Source organism: Gossypium hirsutum, chromosome A08 (genome assembly GCF_007990345.1).
Source record: "Gossypium hirsutum isolate 1008001.06 chromosome A08, Gossypium_hirsutum_v2.1, whole genome shotgun sequence".
NCBI classification, from domain to species: domain Eukaryota; kingdom Viridiplantae; phylum Streptophyta; class Magnoliopsida; order Malvales; family Malvaceae; genus Gossypium; species Gossypium hirsutum.
This window is the reverse complement of record NC_053431.1, coordinates 122,186,961-122,203,164: the sequence shown is the minus strand read 5'-3', so window position 1 is coordinate 122,203,164 and position 16,204 is coordinate 122,186,961. Positions and strand designations below refer to the sequence as shown.

General features: G+C 33.5%; 1 protein-coding gene across 2 annotated transcripts; it reads left to right on the top strand.

The window, feature by feature from the left end:
* The first annotated feature begins 4,624 nt into the window (after positions 1-4,624).
* Positions 4,625-12,590, top strand: LOC107894078 (topless-related protein 3). Of its 2 annotated transcripts, none has more exons than XM_041075103.1 (25): positions 4,625-4,962; positions 5,596-5,775; positions 5,890-6,003; positions 6,296-6,454; positions 6,551-6,725; positions 6,847-6,985; positions 7,294-7,409; positions 7,546-7,678; positions 7,767-7,876; positions 8,038-8,107; positions 8,182-8,255; positions 8,329-8,424; positions 8,505-8,600; positions 9,115-9,242; positions 9,420-9,654; positions 9,744-9,908; positions 9,998-10,084; positions 10,392-10,544; positions 10,625-10,735; positions 10,851-11,030; positions 11,100-11,228; positions 11,332-11,427; positions 11,564-11,746; positions 11,840-12,015; positions 12,133-12,590. In XM_041075103.1, the coding sequence occupies exons 1-25, from the start codon at positions 4,883-4,885 to the stop codon at positions 12,350-12,352; spliced, it is 3,405 nt and encodes a 1,134-aa protein (XP_040931037.1). In that variant the 5' UTR covers positions 4,625-4,882; the 3' UTR covers positions 12,353-12,590. The 2 variants fall into 2 exon arrangements, with proteins under 2 accessions (XP_040931037.1, XP_040931036.1); XM_041075102.1 differs by having other exon boundaries at positions 8,026-8,107.
* The last annotated feature ends 3,614 nt before the right edge of the window (positions 12,591-16,204 follow it).

The following is a 16,204-nucleotide window of genomic DNA, read 5'->3' as shown; positions in this document are numbered from 1 at the left end:
TGAATCAAGCTTTCTTGTCAAGACCCTTGTCAGCGCATGTGTTAGAAGTTGCGTGACCCAAATTCCTGTTAAAAATAAAATACAAGTAGCAAGATAGGGAGATCTATGAGGGTAAAGTGAATTTTCTATTTGATATTGATTAGAATAATGTGTTTTAATTCGAATATAAGTTTACTTCCTCTATTTGATATTGATTAGAATAATGTGCTTTAATATTACTGCACTACTTCTATTTGACTTTGATTAGAATAAGGGTTTTAAGTTTATAAATAGAAGTAATCATCTATCCTCTTGTGTCATTTGAATTTGACAGAGTGAATTTTCTTCTCCTCTACCCGTGGTTTTTTCCTGAAAGGGTTTCCACGTAAAATTCTGTGTGTTCTTTTTTTTCCTCTTTTTCTTTGGGATTCATTGTCATTATCGACGTTCAACTTTAACAGCATGTCTGGTAGGACTACCATAAACTGACCACCAAATATATATTGCTTCTTGTTCTCTACGTGCCAACGTTGGTACTTAATCGAAGGCATGAAGTTAAATATACAACACTGAATCTAAGATCGCCTCTCAAGCTGGACATTCCACAATGCGATATATCTTCGATGTTCGACTGCCCAATTCTTGCTGTTTTTACCCCTTCTGTTCATGCCGTGTACAATGTTGAACATTTGTGGATCATCCGAGACATGTTGAATACACCCAATTTGTCTCAACACTCGAACATCATTGTGCCATCCCACCGTTGAAAAATTAATCAATAGTGCGTTGGTTGTCCATACAAGTTGTTGCTGGTGGATCCACGCTGGAATGATTGTTGCAACGTTTTCCCTCCAATACGACATCCACACAAGCTACACAGTATTGGCAATTTTAATAGTTAAATAAATCTATTTGAAATATTGTAATTAAATAAAAATGCACAATTTTAAATATTGTAATTTAAGAAAGTAAATTTCGGATTAATATTTTACATTGTCCCTGAAGTGCGCCTTAATCATTTGGCAGTATACGACCATTGTCTTCGACCTCTCTATTCCTGTAGTCATCGCCTATTTGCAAAATAAATCATAATTTTTTAGCAAGTTCACACACATAAAATAAAATTATTTAGCAACAAACTTTTCAAAAAAAAAACTTATTAACAAGTGGCCACACAGGTGGTTGGTGACTCACTGATGCCAGAAATGACATCCTGTATAGAGCCCAAGACTATAACAGAATAAGGCAATCGCTTATGTCTTGCGTCTCATGTTTTGTCGCTTGAGAAAGCTTGTGGTACAGCGTCGCTAAAATTGCTAAGCCTCAATTATGGGACCAAACATTATTAAGATCTTCCAATAAGAGCAAGTAATAATGTGGACTCTATTTTGATTTGAGCTCGGTATTAGTGCCCTGTCTACCAACTGCAGAACATACATTCGAGCAGTATAAATGACCTCAGACTTAGTGGGATTGCTCGATAACGTTTCAAAATTTTCTTTTAACCAATAAAATTTCAAACTGGTTAATATTATTTCACCATTATCGGGGATGCATCTGGGCAGTTGGTAGTAAAGGCACCAAGGACCAGCCACTTTACTTGGCCCTATTACTGCAAGTCCATCAACCAAGAGCCCCAATTGAACTGATACGTCATCCGACGTAATCGTGCACTCCTCACATGGAAGATGGAAAGTCTGGGTCTCTGGGCATCATCGTTCAATCAGGGTGGATATTAAGTCCGACCTTAAGTCAAACATCTGAATGAATGTCGTTGTGCCAAATCCGATGGCATCCAAGTATGATATAATCTAATGGTTAAGAATATATCCCGAACATGGAGTTAAGGCCTTAAGACCCGATACTCATTCTATACACATAATAAAACTGATATTTGTTAATTTTGACAACTTCAATTTTCACAACTAATGAATAATTTTTTTTACAAACTGACTCCAACAACATTTGAGAAAAACAAATTATATGGTTTTATTTAAAAACTAACTCAAACAACATTTATCAGCTCGTTAATCATTAGCGCTATGTGTTCTAAAGCTTGGATAAGAGAAGTCATTGTGATTTATGCATAGTTAATAAAATTATCAATCACCACTCAAAATAGAAACAAATAATTGAACAAATAATTCAAACAAACAATATAATAACTTACCTTAAAACTTCAAACTTAATACACACAAAAAAATTTTAGGTGAGGGTGTCGACTAGCCGGTGTAGTGTGGTGGTGGATGGGGAGGGACCATTGACATATATAAAAGGAATGAAGAAAGAAAGAAAGAAAAAAGAAAAAAAGAAAAAAAGAAAAAGGGAACAACTGTCGTGTGATCATCGGGTTACATCGGCGTCAGGTGGCGGGTTAGTGCCGCTAGTAGACTGCCAGTATCAACCTGCCACCTGACGCCGATGTGACCCGACGATCACAAGGCAACTATTCATTTTTTTCTTCTTCTTATTTTGTTCATAACATTAATTTCTTTAATTCACTTATTTGATCGATTTAGCATTGTTTAATACTGAATTTTCTATTATAATATTAGATTTTATTTTTATCATTTTTAGATAAGTTTTTATTCCTAAATTGTTACAACTTTGTCTATTAATTATACTTTTCCATTACTTGAATATGTTTTTATGATTATGGCTCATACTTATGAAGAATAAAAAAAATTGGGGATGATTAATTTTCTAACCCTTTTTTTTTAAATTTTAAAATATTACATGAAAGTTTCTTTTGTTATTCTTGATTTTATATTGGTTCAATTGTGGATAAAATTTTCAAACTTAAGAACAATAATTTTTTTTCTAATTTTAAAAAAGTTTCCTTTCTTTTTTATCATACTAATATTTACATTAAAAATTGTTCAAAAAAATATTTACCTCTACTATTGTCGATTTCTTTTACAAAATTGATCTAACTAATTTCATAATTTATGAAAATTCTCCGAGTGCAATAATAGTAACCAATTTTTGGATCAATCAAACTACACAGTTGCTAATGTATTTTCAAAAGTATTTTCTTCAGCTAATTCGTCTTTTACTTGAATCAAGTCCATCGACAATCTCGTAAAAATCGACCTTGCTTAATTTTCTTTCATCATGAATCTGATGACTCAACGGTGCATTTAGTAGGTTCCGTCTCGCACAAAGCACAAATATTTTTTGAGAAAAAAATTATTACTATAAATATTACAAATAGACTCAGTTTTTAAATTTTTAATTTTCCACTATAGCAGAAAATTATTTTCTAAACCAAAATTTTCCAACATGTTATTTGTTATCTAAGGTGTATATTGCAACATTCACTAGAAAACCAACAATAATAGTATAGAGCCAGAGGGGGATGGTAGGGGAAAGGACAATGGAGGGAATTTTTTTAATTTAATATGAATATAATTTTATTTATTTGATATTAATATAAATATTAATAGAAAATTTAAATTTATTGTTATATTTTTTTGAAAATATTTGTTTTTATATATTTTTAAATTTTATATATTATTTTTTGTAAACAATATTTTTAAATTTATTTTTATAATTTTTGAAAATATTTATGTAATTCTATTGGAAAAAAGGTTGAGACACTATTTCAATTCCGCAAATAGACTTTAAAGATAGTCATATGTCCATTTTTTTAAATCTTTAATCATTTTTATTTTTTTATTGCACTTTAGACAAGACATAAGTTTAAAAACTTTACTAATGTATTACATTATTTTGTATTTTAATTGATTTATATTTACTGTATTAATGAAATGAAAATAAATTTAATTTTAAATTTTTTTGCCTAAAAATATAGAAAAAGGAACTTATTTCAACAAAATGTATTATTTAAAGATTTTTTTCCAAGGTCCCTAAACTATTTTATTCACATTAATTTCGGAATTTGGCAACAATTTTCAATTTGATCTCTAAACTTAGATTTGTTAAAATATGATGTCGTGATACTTTAAAATTTTATTATATCATCAGCTAAAAGATTGAAATAAAATATATGAAATCTAAAAATATTGAAAAATATTAATAAATTTATAAAGAAATTATAAAAATATCCAATTCAAGGATCAAGTTGTAAAAAGTTATAAAGGTTGAGACCAAATGATATTTTACTCCTTTAAATAATAACAAAAGGAAAAGTTTAAGGTAGGGTGGGAGGTTGATTGTCATTACCTCACATAGGAAAATCCAAAATAAGAATTGAGTATTTAATTAATCAGAAATAACAAAAAATTGAGGCGCTTTGTAAAATGCGCGTGAGCCTTCCAAAAGTTAGAGATCCGTATATATCGCATGAGAAAAGAACCAACCTCCAGTCAAAACCAAAATATCGTGAGACATGCAAAAGGGTACCACGAGAAAAAACTCGCGTAATAACGAAAGGGACAGTACGAAAAGAGAAAAAGGGGTAAGGGCAGGGAAAGAATGATGGGGGGACCCGAATGGACGTGTGTACCGAATATTCACTAGATTTGAATTAGTGGTTTCGAATCCGCCCTTTGCTTTCCTATCATCTCACGCAATGATAAGCTGATAACCACTTCGAGAAGTATAACTACTTATAGTGATAAGCAAAGGTACTTTTCACTGATAGGTCAGTATAAAAAAGAAAGACCCTGTACAACGCATCGAAGATAGCGAGACTCTTTTTCTCTCTCTCTCTCTTCTTTATCTTCTTCTCTTCTTCTTCGCAGCTTTGAAACCCTAGAAATCCTCGAATTTCGAGCTTATTTAAATTTAGAGAGAGAAACTCAAGGGGAAATCCGTGTATATCTCTGGAAATTTATACAGATTCGAAGTCAGAGCTGAGTTTAACTCGATCTCGAGTTGTTTCCTGGACTCGGCTGGTTTTGGGAGATCGAGTTTCTTTTGTTTCTTCGAGAGGAGAAAAATGTCTTCGTTGAGCAGAGAATTGGTGTTTCTCATACTTCAGTTTCTGGAGGAAGAGAAATTCAAGGAGTCAGTTCATAGGTAAAGTCTTTTATGTTTATGTTTATGTTTATTTTTATTTAATTAAATAAATTTTCTTTATAAGTCTACACCGTATATTCGTATCTTTGTTTTTGTATATGCATTTTTTTTTTGTGTTTGCAAGTAGAAGTAAATGTTGACAAATTTTGTAAATCTTTTTTTTTTCTTTTTATTTGAGGTTATTATGGTAAAATTAGTCAGAATTTATTTAAGTAGTTAAGCTAATTTGAGTTGTAGTGGTGGTTAATGGCGAAAATCAGAGGATTTTGGGTGTAGAGGGGAAGTTTTTATGCCTTAGGTAATGAAAGATATGCAATGGAGCTCTAATATTTGGTTTCTGTATGTTTTGTTTTGAATCGGAGATATGCATTTAAACGGAATGAATATGGTTTTTTCTTGTTTAAAGTTGGTTAAACTTTTAGTTAGCAGAAGGAAAAAAAAAAAGAATAGAAAGAAGAAATCATAACTCACTTGTATTGCTTGTTCTTCTGTGGGTGAAGTGGTGAGAATTTTGCTAGTGTGCAAAATTATTCTCTGTTCTTTAACGCATAAATTTTGGACTTAGGTTATTTGATTCGCATTATCATTTTTGTTGCTCTGAGTGTATGTCTGAAACTATGTATTTTTTCATAGGCTTGAGAAAGAATCAGGGTTTTTCTTCAACATGAAATACTTTGAAGAGAAAGTTCAGGCAGGTGAATGGGAAGAAGTTGAGCGGTATTTATCAGGTTTTACAAAAGTTGATGATAATCGATATTCCATGAAGATATTCTTTGAGATAAGGAAGCAGAAGTATCTGGAAGCACTTGATCGGTATCGCTAATGCTTCAACTGTTAATTAATAAGATTTCATCAATTTCTATTAAATGAAGGATTTGCTATTGTTTCTCCTGCTGAAATAATTTGAACTTTTTATTGATATTTCAGGCAAGACAAGGCAAAGGCTGTTGAAATATTGGTCGGTGATTTGAAGGTGTTTTCTACATTTAATGAGGAACTCTACAAAGAAATCACTCAACTTTTGACCCTCAACAATTTCAGGTAATTCCATCGCAGAAATAAACTACATTGTTTGTCCAGGTATAGCATTGATGAATGATTTCGATTTATTAATCAGTTTTTTTGTCTAGAGACTTGATAGGGTAACAAGTGGATATATTATTTAGGTTTTAAATAAGTTAGAAATTTGATATAAGAGAACTTACATAACTTGTGTTCAGCTGTGCAACTAAATGCTTGACCTTTTTGAGAGAATTGTCATTGTAAACCAAACTCAAATGAATGCTTGAAATCTTTATGATTGAATGGATGTGCTTTTCTCATCTGAATGCAGGGAAAATGAGCAGCTGTCCAAATATGGGGATACAAAAACTGCTCGCAGTATAATGTTGGCAGAACTAAAGAAACTCATAGAAGCAAATCCACTTTTCCGTGATAAGCTTGCTTTCCCTACTTTGAAGTCCTCAAGACTAAGGACTTTGATCAACCAAAGGTGTGATATGATACTTGCTATTACAGAAACAAGAAGCAAATATAATTTTTATACCAGTAATATATATGTTTTGATTTGTAAGTATGGTTCATACAGCTTGAACTGGCAGCATCAGCTATGCAAGAATCCAAGGCCAAACCCAGACATCAAGACTTTGTTCACAGATCACACATGTACGCCTCCAAATGGCCCTCTTGCACCTACACCTGTCAATCTTCCAGTTGCTGCAGTTGCAAAACCTGCTGCTTATACATCTCTTGGAGCTCACAGTGTATGATACCAAACATCTATCGCAGTTTGATATTCCCTTGAATGGTTATTTGTTTTTCTACTTCTATAATAATATTTAGAATATCAACTAACATATGCTTTGTCCTACCTTTGGCATGTAGCCCTTTCCACCAGCTGCAGCAGCAGCAGCGGCTGCTAATGCTGGTGCTTTAGCTGGCTGGATGGCCAATGCTTCTGCCTCTTCATCTGTTCAAGCTGCTGTTGTCACTGCATCATCCATACCTGTTCCACAAAACCAAGGTCAGAACTGCAATTCTGAATCATTAGAAATAGCCTTGTAAAGTTTGGCATAATTTGGACAATTGCTCTATTAGTGCATATTGCTTGACATTAGTTAATATTTTTTTCTCAAATTTTTGGGTGTGGTTCCAATTGGCGGTCTAATGTTAGAATGTCGTTCCCATTGTTTATAATTTCTGGATGTGTTACTTTTTAAGGAAGAAATTTTCTTATTGTAAAATTTTCTATTTATGGAGATACTATGAGACATGTATTAAAATATGTATTTATTAGGTGTAATGCATTTAATTTCACTTCCATTGCAACAGTTTCAGTCTTGAAGCGTCCAAGAACACCTCCATCAGCACCCGGCTTGGTTGATTATCAGAACCCTGATCATGAACTGCTAATGAAAAGATTGCGCCCTGCTCCATCGGTTGAGGAGGTAATTTCTCATTTGTTTTAGTTATTTATTTTTGGACTCTGATCTCTTGTTCAGTCACCTTGCAATTATACTAATCTTAGATTCATTTCGGTTGGTTCATTAACAATTTAATATGTTTCTTCGTTTCCATGTTTAGGTTACATATCCTACACCACGGCAGCAAGCTTGGTCATTGGATGACCTACCAAGAACAGTAGCTTTGACCTTGCATCAAGGATCCATGGTCACAAGCATGGATTTTCATCCTACAAACCATACATTGCTACTTGGTATGAAAGTTTATTTTATCATTCACACTAAGACACTGGCACTAGCTTGAAACTTCTCTCCTTTTATGACATAATGCAATTGGAGCAGTTGGTTCTGCCAATGGTGAAATTACACTCTGGGAACTTGGAATGCGGGAAAGGTTGGTTTCAAAGCCATTCAAGATATCGGAAATTTCAGCATGTTCGATGACGTTTCAGGTTTGTATGCCATAAGTTACTGAGATTTCTCTCTATGTTATACTTTTTGCCTTGTACTATTTTTTCCAATGTCTACTGTTGCTGCAATGTGACATATATGTTTTAGTGGTTTCTATGTATTTCAACAATGCAATTGATTTTGTTATTAGAGTCACTTGCAGGCGATGATGGTCAATGATACACCTATATCTGTCAACCGCGTAACATGGAGTCCTGATGGAAATTTTCTTGGTGTGTGCTTTTTCAACCGATTACTAAACATTTTAGCTCACATATATTTGTGCTTATTGCCTTTCTTGCTGCAGGAGTTGCATTTTCCAAACACTTGATTCATTTTTACGCTTATCCCGGATCAAATGATCTGATACAGCGCTTAGAGGTTAGTTGATGTGTTTTACACCCTAGAGCTAAAGGATACACAACTGAGTTGGCTTTTCTTATTTTTTTAACAGATTGATGCCCATGTTGGTGGTGTAAATGACTTAGCCTTTGCTCATCCAAACAAACAACTGTGCATCGTTACCTGTGGAGATGACAAGCTCATAAAGGTGAGAAGTGGTAAATTTTCACTAAATAGGTTTGGTTAAAGTGGATATTTCTTCTTATCCTAATCAAAGAAAGTGGACAGGTGTGGGACTCGATAACAGGGAAAAAGCTGTTTAGTTTTGAAGGTCATGATGCATCTGTTTATTCCATCTGTCCACATCATAAAGAGAACATTCAGGTAAAATACAACAATCTCCTAGGTTGATTGATTATATATACTTTTTAGTGGTTAGAATGGGACATAAGTGATGAAGCCTTAGCTGTAAAACTGCCACAACTGTTTCTTCTGTTTCTGTCCTGAATGCGACTATAACCAATCTCTGCCACCTGAAGATGCTGTGACCATCAACTTGTTAAATGAACGAAATTTCATATAACTATTTGTTCTCACAACCTGTAATTTATGATTCCTTATCCAGTTTAATATCCATCGAAGAACTGCCTATTTTATCTAAGCCATCTCTGTACACCCGATCATAACTTCTCCCAATGATCTTCTGTTTGGTGCTATAGTGGTCCAATATATTTGATTCACTCTCTAACATTTTAGGCCAGTGTCTGGTAGATTTATAGTTTTGCGGTTCAGTTAAATGCTTAGTTTTTATTTTTGGCTGAGAACTGAATTGCTTTACCTTTTATATTTGGACGGGAATTTTTACTTTCATTTGCTGATTATCTCTACATCATTCCAGTTCATATTTTCAACTGCTATCAATGGGAAAATTAAGGCCTGGTTGTATGATAATATGGGTTCCAGAGTTGATTATGACGCCCCAGGTCATTCGTGTACTACAATGCTTTACAGTGCTGATGGAAGCAGGTATGATCATGAACTTTACGACAGAAAGTTTAGTTACTAGATGTTAATAACTTCGAGTTGTACTCCTTCCCCATTCTTTTCTCTCACAACACCTTTGGTTAACCCTTTGTTCTCCAATTTTACATGTATCGTGTCATTCTAGTTTTCAACTTCTGTTAATGTCTACTTTTGTTTCAGATTGTTCTCTTGTGGAACAAGTAAAGATGGAGAGTCTTTTCTGGTTGAGTGGAATGAAAGTGAAGGAGCAATAAAGAGGACTTATGTGGGGTTTAGAAAGAAATCAGCAGGTGTGGTATCATTTGACACAACACAAAATCACTTTTTGGCTGCAGGAGAAGATAGCCAGATAAAGTTTTGGGACATGGATAATGTCAATCTTCTCACTTTCACAGAAGCCGAGGGTGGACTTCCTGTAAGTTAAATATTGAGATTTTATAGTTCTTTTGTGAAACATATATGCTATTTGGTTGGGTGTCTAACTAATCATGTTAAAATTTTCAGAGTCTTCCCCGTGTGAGATTCAATAAGGAAGGAAATCTCCTTTCTGTGACAACAGCAGATAATGGATTCAAAATACTTGCAAATGCTTTGGGTCTCAGATCTTTAAGAGCAGTTGAAACATCTTTTGATCCATTGAGAACGCCAATTGTTTCTTCTGCAATTAAGGTGATAATCGTTTTGATTTAAATTTTATTTGAGAACATCCACGTCTTGAGACATGCAGGTTTTCACCCGTTTTTTTTCCTGCTGGTTAGGCTTCCGGCTTTTCTGCAGTTGCAAATGTTGGTCCTGTCAGTTGTAAAGTGGAGAGGAGCTCACCTGTCAGGCCTTCTCCGATGCTTGTATGTTAGCTGGATGTTCCTTGCTTTACATTTGAACCTTTTTGCTGAACCTTGTAGGGTAGTTGGTGCATGTAGTAGTAACAATATGGTTCATACTGCCACAAGCACATTAGGATATTATATATTTTAAGGGCCAACTTCTTTTGATCTTTTTGGTGACCCCGTTCATTTTTCTATTATGCCAATGGTGGAATTTTTTTTCTTATCATTTAGTTGATTTAAGAGAACTGTTTTTCGCTTCTATCTTTTCATGGGTATGATGTTCATCTTGCCTTTGGTTTCTTTTTTTGGATTGTTTTCTCTCAAGAATGGAGTTGATCCCTTGAGTAGAAGTGTCGAAAAGCCAAGAGTTCTGGATGATGCAATGGACAAGACTAAACCCTGGCAGTTAGCTGAAATTGTGGATCCTGGTCACTGTCGGTTGGTTACCTTACCTGACAGCACAGATACCTCCAGCAAGGTGCGTTGATTTCCTTCTATAATCTGGTTTATACATTTTTTTGATACCATTTATCCCTGAATTATTGCATCTCTTTGAAGGTTGTTCGCCTTTTGTACACAAATTCTGCTGTCGGTATTTTGGCACTTGGGTCAAATGGTGTTCAGAAGCTATGGAAGTGGCCCCGTAATGAGCAAAATCCATCTGGAAAGGTACAGCACCTTCTATTACATAAGATTGTGTCTTTGTTTCTTTCACTTTTGACTTTTTCTCTCTATATTCCCTTTTACTGGCAAGCAGAACTCTGAAGTCCTTTGAACTTTAAAGGCCACTGCCAATGTTGTTCCGCAGCATTGGCAACCAAACAGTGGTCTTCTTATGACTAATGATGTCACAGGTGTCAACCTGGAAGGAGTGGTACCATGCATAGCACTCTCAAAGAATGATTCTTATGTTATGTCAGCAACTGGCGGAAAAGTTTCTTTGTTTAACATGATGACTTTCAAGGTATGCCTTCATATGCTGGTGTTTTGGATTTACCTGTTGCTTGTCATGCTAATAAATCGTGATTTGCAGGTAATGACAACGTTCATGTCTCCTCCTCCAGCTTCAACCTTCCTAGCATTCCATCCTCAGGATAATAATATCATAGCAATCGGAATGGAGGATTCAACTATCCATATATACAATGTTCGAGTAGATGAGGTGACACTTCCCAACTCTTTTTGTTGTGTTCTTATTTATCTTCTCCCCTTGTATCATCTTGCTCTCGTGAGTGGTTCCAACGTTCTGTTTTTAACCTTTTTAGGTGAAATCAAAATTGAAAGGTCACCAAAAACGAATAACTGGTTTGGCTTTTTCAACCAGCCTCAATATCTTGGTTTCATCAGGTGCCGATGCTAATGTAAGTAGCAGGCTTGTCATATTTATGTTCACTTTTATTTTTTCCTTTTCTATTTTAATGTCAATGCTTCCTTCAAACAGCGAAGGACTTCAAATATGTTATTATTTACTTATTAACATCTTGCTACTTTCTGCAGCTGTGTTTGTGGAGCATTGATACGTGGGAGAAAAGGAAATCAGTTGCACTCCAAATTCCAGCTGGAATGGCACCTACAGGTGACACAAGAGTACAATTTCACTCCGATCAAATTCGCATGTTGGTAGTTCATGAAACTCAGTTAGCAATATATGATGCCTCCAAGATGGAGCGCGTTCGACAGGTAGGGAAGTAAAAAAAGTGGTACAGAATTTGGTGATATAATATTTGCTTTTGATGGAGGCAACATTTACTAATGCCCATTCATCTACTGCAGTGGATTCCACAAGACGTATTGCATGCACCCATATCTTACGCAACATACTCCTGTAATAGTCAATCTATTTATGCCACCTTTTGCGATGGTAACATTGGGGTATTTGATGCTGATAGCCTGAGACTTAGATGCCGTATCGCTCCATCAGTGTACTTGTCCTCGGTAATCTTAAAAGGGTAGGTTATCTGTCATTTACATCAATAAGACTGTTTAATTGTCCCTTAATTGCATGAACTGCAGCAACCATTAAATTCTCTGGTATTTGTTTCATAAAGAGGACACTGGTTTTGCAGAAGTCAAACTGTATACCCGCTTGTTGTGGCTGCACACCCGATAGAAGCAAACCAATTTGCGATCGGGTTGAGCGATGGAACTGTGAAAGTACTGGAGCCCTCCGAATCTGAAGGGAAATGGGGAGTGAGTCCACCAGCAGATAACGGCGTCCAGCTCAATGGTAGGACGACATCATCATCTACCACAAGCAATCACACACCAGATCAATTACAAAGATAGATTTATGAAATGTAGATTATTAGGTTCTTACTTTTTAGTGTTCCATATATCCCAAAAAGGTAAAACCCTGAATGATTAAGAATGCCCCAATTCTTGTATAATCCTCCTACTTGATTGATAGTTTTTCACTAGTTTTATTTACTTGTATTAACCTTTGGAGTGCTGTTCTTTTTCAAAACAGTGGCTGTATCGACTTCTATTGAATTTATTTCCTAATAAAACCCTGTTGTAAGTTTGATTTTGTTTCCTTTTTTGAAATAGTTGTCAATAATTCTTACCCATGGACCAAATTTCATTGTTAAGCAGACTTAATGCAGTGAATAAGAGAGAATCATAAACATACTCTGGCTTTTACAGCTTCCATACTTCAGAAAAAGTATATCAAAATAAATAAAGAAATAAAACAATCGAGAGGAAAAAATTATCATCAGCCAGCCATCATCAAAGTAGGTAGTCAGGGGAAGAACTCTGGTAACAAAATGCCATTGTCATCATACTGAATTTCACCAGATTAATTCAGAGGCTTGCACTTTTCTCCCATTAGTATCCTTTTCCTCCATACTTCTTCTTCCTTACTTTTTACTCCCACCACCTTTTCAGTTATCCTCTTCGCCAACCATGCTATCTTCGGCTTCTGTATTCTAGACTGCGACCAAGTCATGTCATTGCTTCCATTTCCTTCCTTCATTCCAAGAGTCCCCTTTCCTACATTGTCGTCCACGCAAACAACACCTGAATCATCGTTGCCAACATTGCTGATCTTTTTCGAGTACGTCTGCAGCAATCTCAATCTCTCTTTCCTCTCATTTCCAGCCTCCACCACCATTGCCAGTTCCTCTTTCCCTTCATCTCCCTCTTCAGCCTCCACCATTTCCTTTTCATTGACTAAAACCATTACCCCATCATTAAAAACATACTCATCTTCACCATTTTTCTCCGACTCCATGTCAAGGCTTTCAATCATTTTCTTTAACTTCATCATCGCTTCATCGGAGGCAGCCTCAGGGGAGTTGTTATTCTTACCAAACACACTGGAAGCCATTGATCCAACCTTCTTCCTGAAACTCCTTTTCTTGTGGATGGCATCATTTTCACGGCGGCCATGATTTCTTCTTTGCATAGCCTTCACCAGCACCTTGGGAATCTTGATTCGTATCGTTGGTTGCGGAAGTGTAATGCTTAAAACATAAGAGAAATGTGAGTTTTGGGAAACCAAAACCCCATTTTTTTCATGAATTTTGGCAGCCATCTTCTTTATGTGTGTAGAGAGAATATTATTTTGGTTTTTTTAATTCAATTTTAAGAAGCATTTAGAGTTGTATGAGAAGTGGGGAAGTATGAAGATTTACATGATCCAATTTAAAACAGTTTTTTCCTATAAACTGCATGCTTATATATATCACGTTACAACTTTTTGGATAGATAAATATATGAAAAAAGATATTACAACTTTCTGATAGATAAATGAAGATAAACGGTAAAAGTACTAGGGAGGCCCCAGTACTTAGGGGTGGATTGTATTTTGATCCTCTACTGAAAAAATTAGAAATGTGTAAATTAGTCCATCATGGACTGTTAATTTAAATGGTTAATTACTAATTTGGTCCCTGAACTATAGCTAAAATATTATTTTGATTTTTAAAAAAAATTATTCTTAACAACAATTCTAAAAAAAAATTAAGAAGTCTTAACAATAAATATAAATCATTAAAAATATTAAAAATTATGTTAAAATATTTTTAAAAAATGATTTGATAATTTCTCTGTAAAATTCTTTATTATTAATAAAAGGAACAAGGTGACAGAGAACAAATTAAGGTGCAAGGGCATCAAAATTTCTGGTTCACTGCTAACAACAAGAAGATATTATGGTTGCTTCATCATCAAGCTTATCATGTCAAAACTAATGCAGGAGACGGTAGTCAGTTGATTAGTGACCGCTGAAAATTTTGGGGAGTAAGGGCGTCATATGCCTCCTTCCATGCTTCATATTACTTTTTTTTTTAAATAATCTTAAGTTATGATTATATTAGTTTCTTTTATTAAAACAATGTCTAAAATTACGCATAGTCCCTCCCCGACTCATAAATAGAAGGATAATATAGTTCTGCGTATTCAAACCCCCATCCTCCAGCATTGACAATAGTACTCGTGCCAATCAAATTAAGACTCAAACGGCAGTTTCACAGTGCTTGTTAATTAGTTAGAATTGAAAACTTTTAGGGCTAATATATTTTAAAACTATATTAAAAAGAAAACTAAATTTATTGATTTTTAACATAATTTTTAATAATTTATATTTATTTTTAAGTTTTTTTTCAATTTTTTAGAATTATTGTTCAGAAAATTTTTAAAAATCAAATTGATATTTTAGCTATAGTTTAGGAATCAAATTAGTAATTAATCATTTAACTTAATGTTCCATGTTATCATTTAACAAAAAAAAAATTAATGTTAATTTGTATGTTTTAAAATGTATAATAACTAATTTAGTTATTTTTTTAGAAAATGCATCGAAATGCAATCCACCCCTAATTAAAGGGGCTTCCCGATACTTTTACCGAAGATAAACCAATCCCTTTGATACAAACAATAAATCAACCTAATATTAAACCAATCCCTTTAATATTTTTAAATTAAAATAAAATTAATTAATAAAATATAATTTTCAAATAAAGGCTAAATATATAAATTGACTCTTGAATTTTGTCATTTTTCTTAAGTTGACCCCTAAATTTTTCTATCAAATTGGTCCTTAAAGTTGGTATCTGTTATGTAAAGTAATTCTTACCATAAACATTTGTTTTTGAACAATTGAGTGATGTGACCAAAATAGGAAGTGACACCTAGACAAATAGGGGAAACAAACATGTCTTTCCTTCTTAATTATTCTGAAAAATTAAAAAAGAGCTTAAAAATTTAGAAGAAAAAACATTAATTTAAAAAATCTAAAAATATGTAAAAAATGAAAAAGATAAAAAAAATTTAAAATTTTAGAATTTTTCAAAATCAAATTGAATTAAAAGAAATTTCTCTCTCTTTTCCTTTTGTTCTTTTCTCTTCTTATCCGTGTTAATTGAATCGGTTCGATTGGGGGACTAGTTCGAAAAGTAGTTTTGAACTAATTAGATTAAAAATTAGTATGAATCGGTTGAATTGAATTCTTTCAACTTTTTAATTTTTTAAAATTTTAATAATTTTTTAATTGAATTGATTAAGCTGATCGAATCAATCGAATCAACAAACCGATAACCTAACCAATTCAACCACTACTTAATTTAAAAAGCATTGCTTCCTATCTTTCCTTATTTTTTTCTCCCAAAATAAAGCCCTACTTGCTACCGCTTCCACCACCCTTTGGTCACCTTCTTTGGTTGTAATTTAAATAAGACACATTTAGAACGTAATGCTATAACTAGTGTTACTTAGACTATATTTTAAAAATAATGCTATAACAAATACAAATGACAATAATTCTATTTCCTATAGAATTTATATTTTCTTTTGCTATCCCTGATTCTTTACTATGTTTATCTAAATAAGACACATATTTTTTTTATACATATCTCATCCCATGGTGGGGGTAGTTTATGAAAATATTAGTTTTTCCAAAATTCTATATTTTCATTTTCTAATTTTTGATATTCATGAAGAAATTTTTTTATTAAATTCTTCTAGATATCTAATATCACATAATTTAATTTTTGATAAGGTATAAATAGCTATATTATCTTGATCTTTTTTATCAAAATAACCACAAAATTCTGTTTTTAGAATATTTGTTAATCATTTTAAAAGATCTTTAGGAGTACCTATTTGATTAATTAGTTGTCCTTTTTGGACTTTCCCTAC

What these genes read in the sequence shown, in the direction of transcription:
- LOC107894078 (XM_041075102.1), top strand. Translation starts at nt 4,883, where the DNA reads ATGTCTTCGTTGAGCAGAGAATTGGTGTTTCTCATACTTCAGTTTCTG. An exon ending in AGGACTTTGATCAACCAAAG is followed by an intron (nt 6,455 to 6,550) that starts GTGTGATATGAT and finishes TGGTTCATACAG; the next exon opens with CTTGAACTGGCAGCATCAGC. An exon ending in GAGATGACAAGCTCATAAAG is followed by an intron (nt 8,425 to 8,504) that starts GTGAGAAGTGGT and finishes GAAAGTGGACAG; the next exon opens with GTGTGGGACTCGATAACAGG.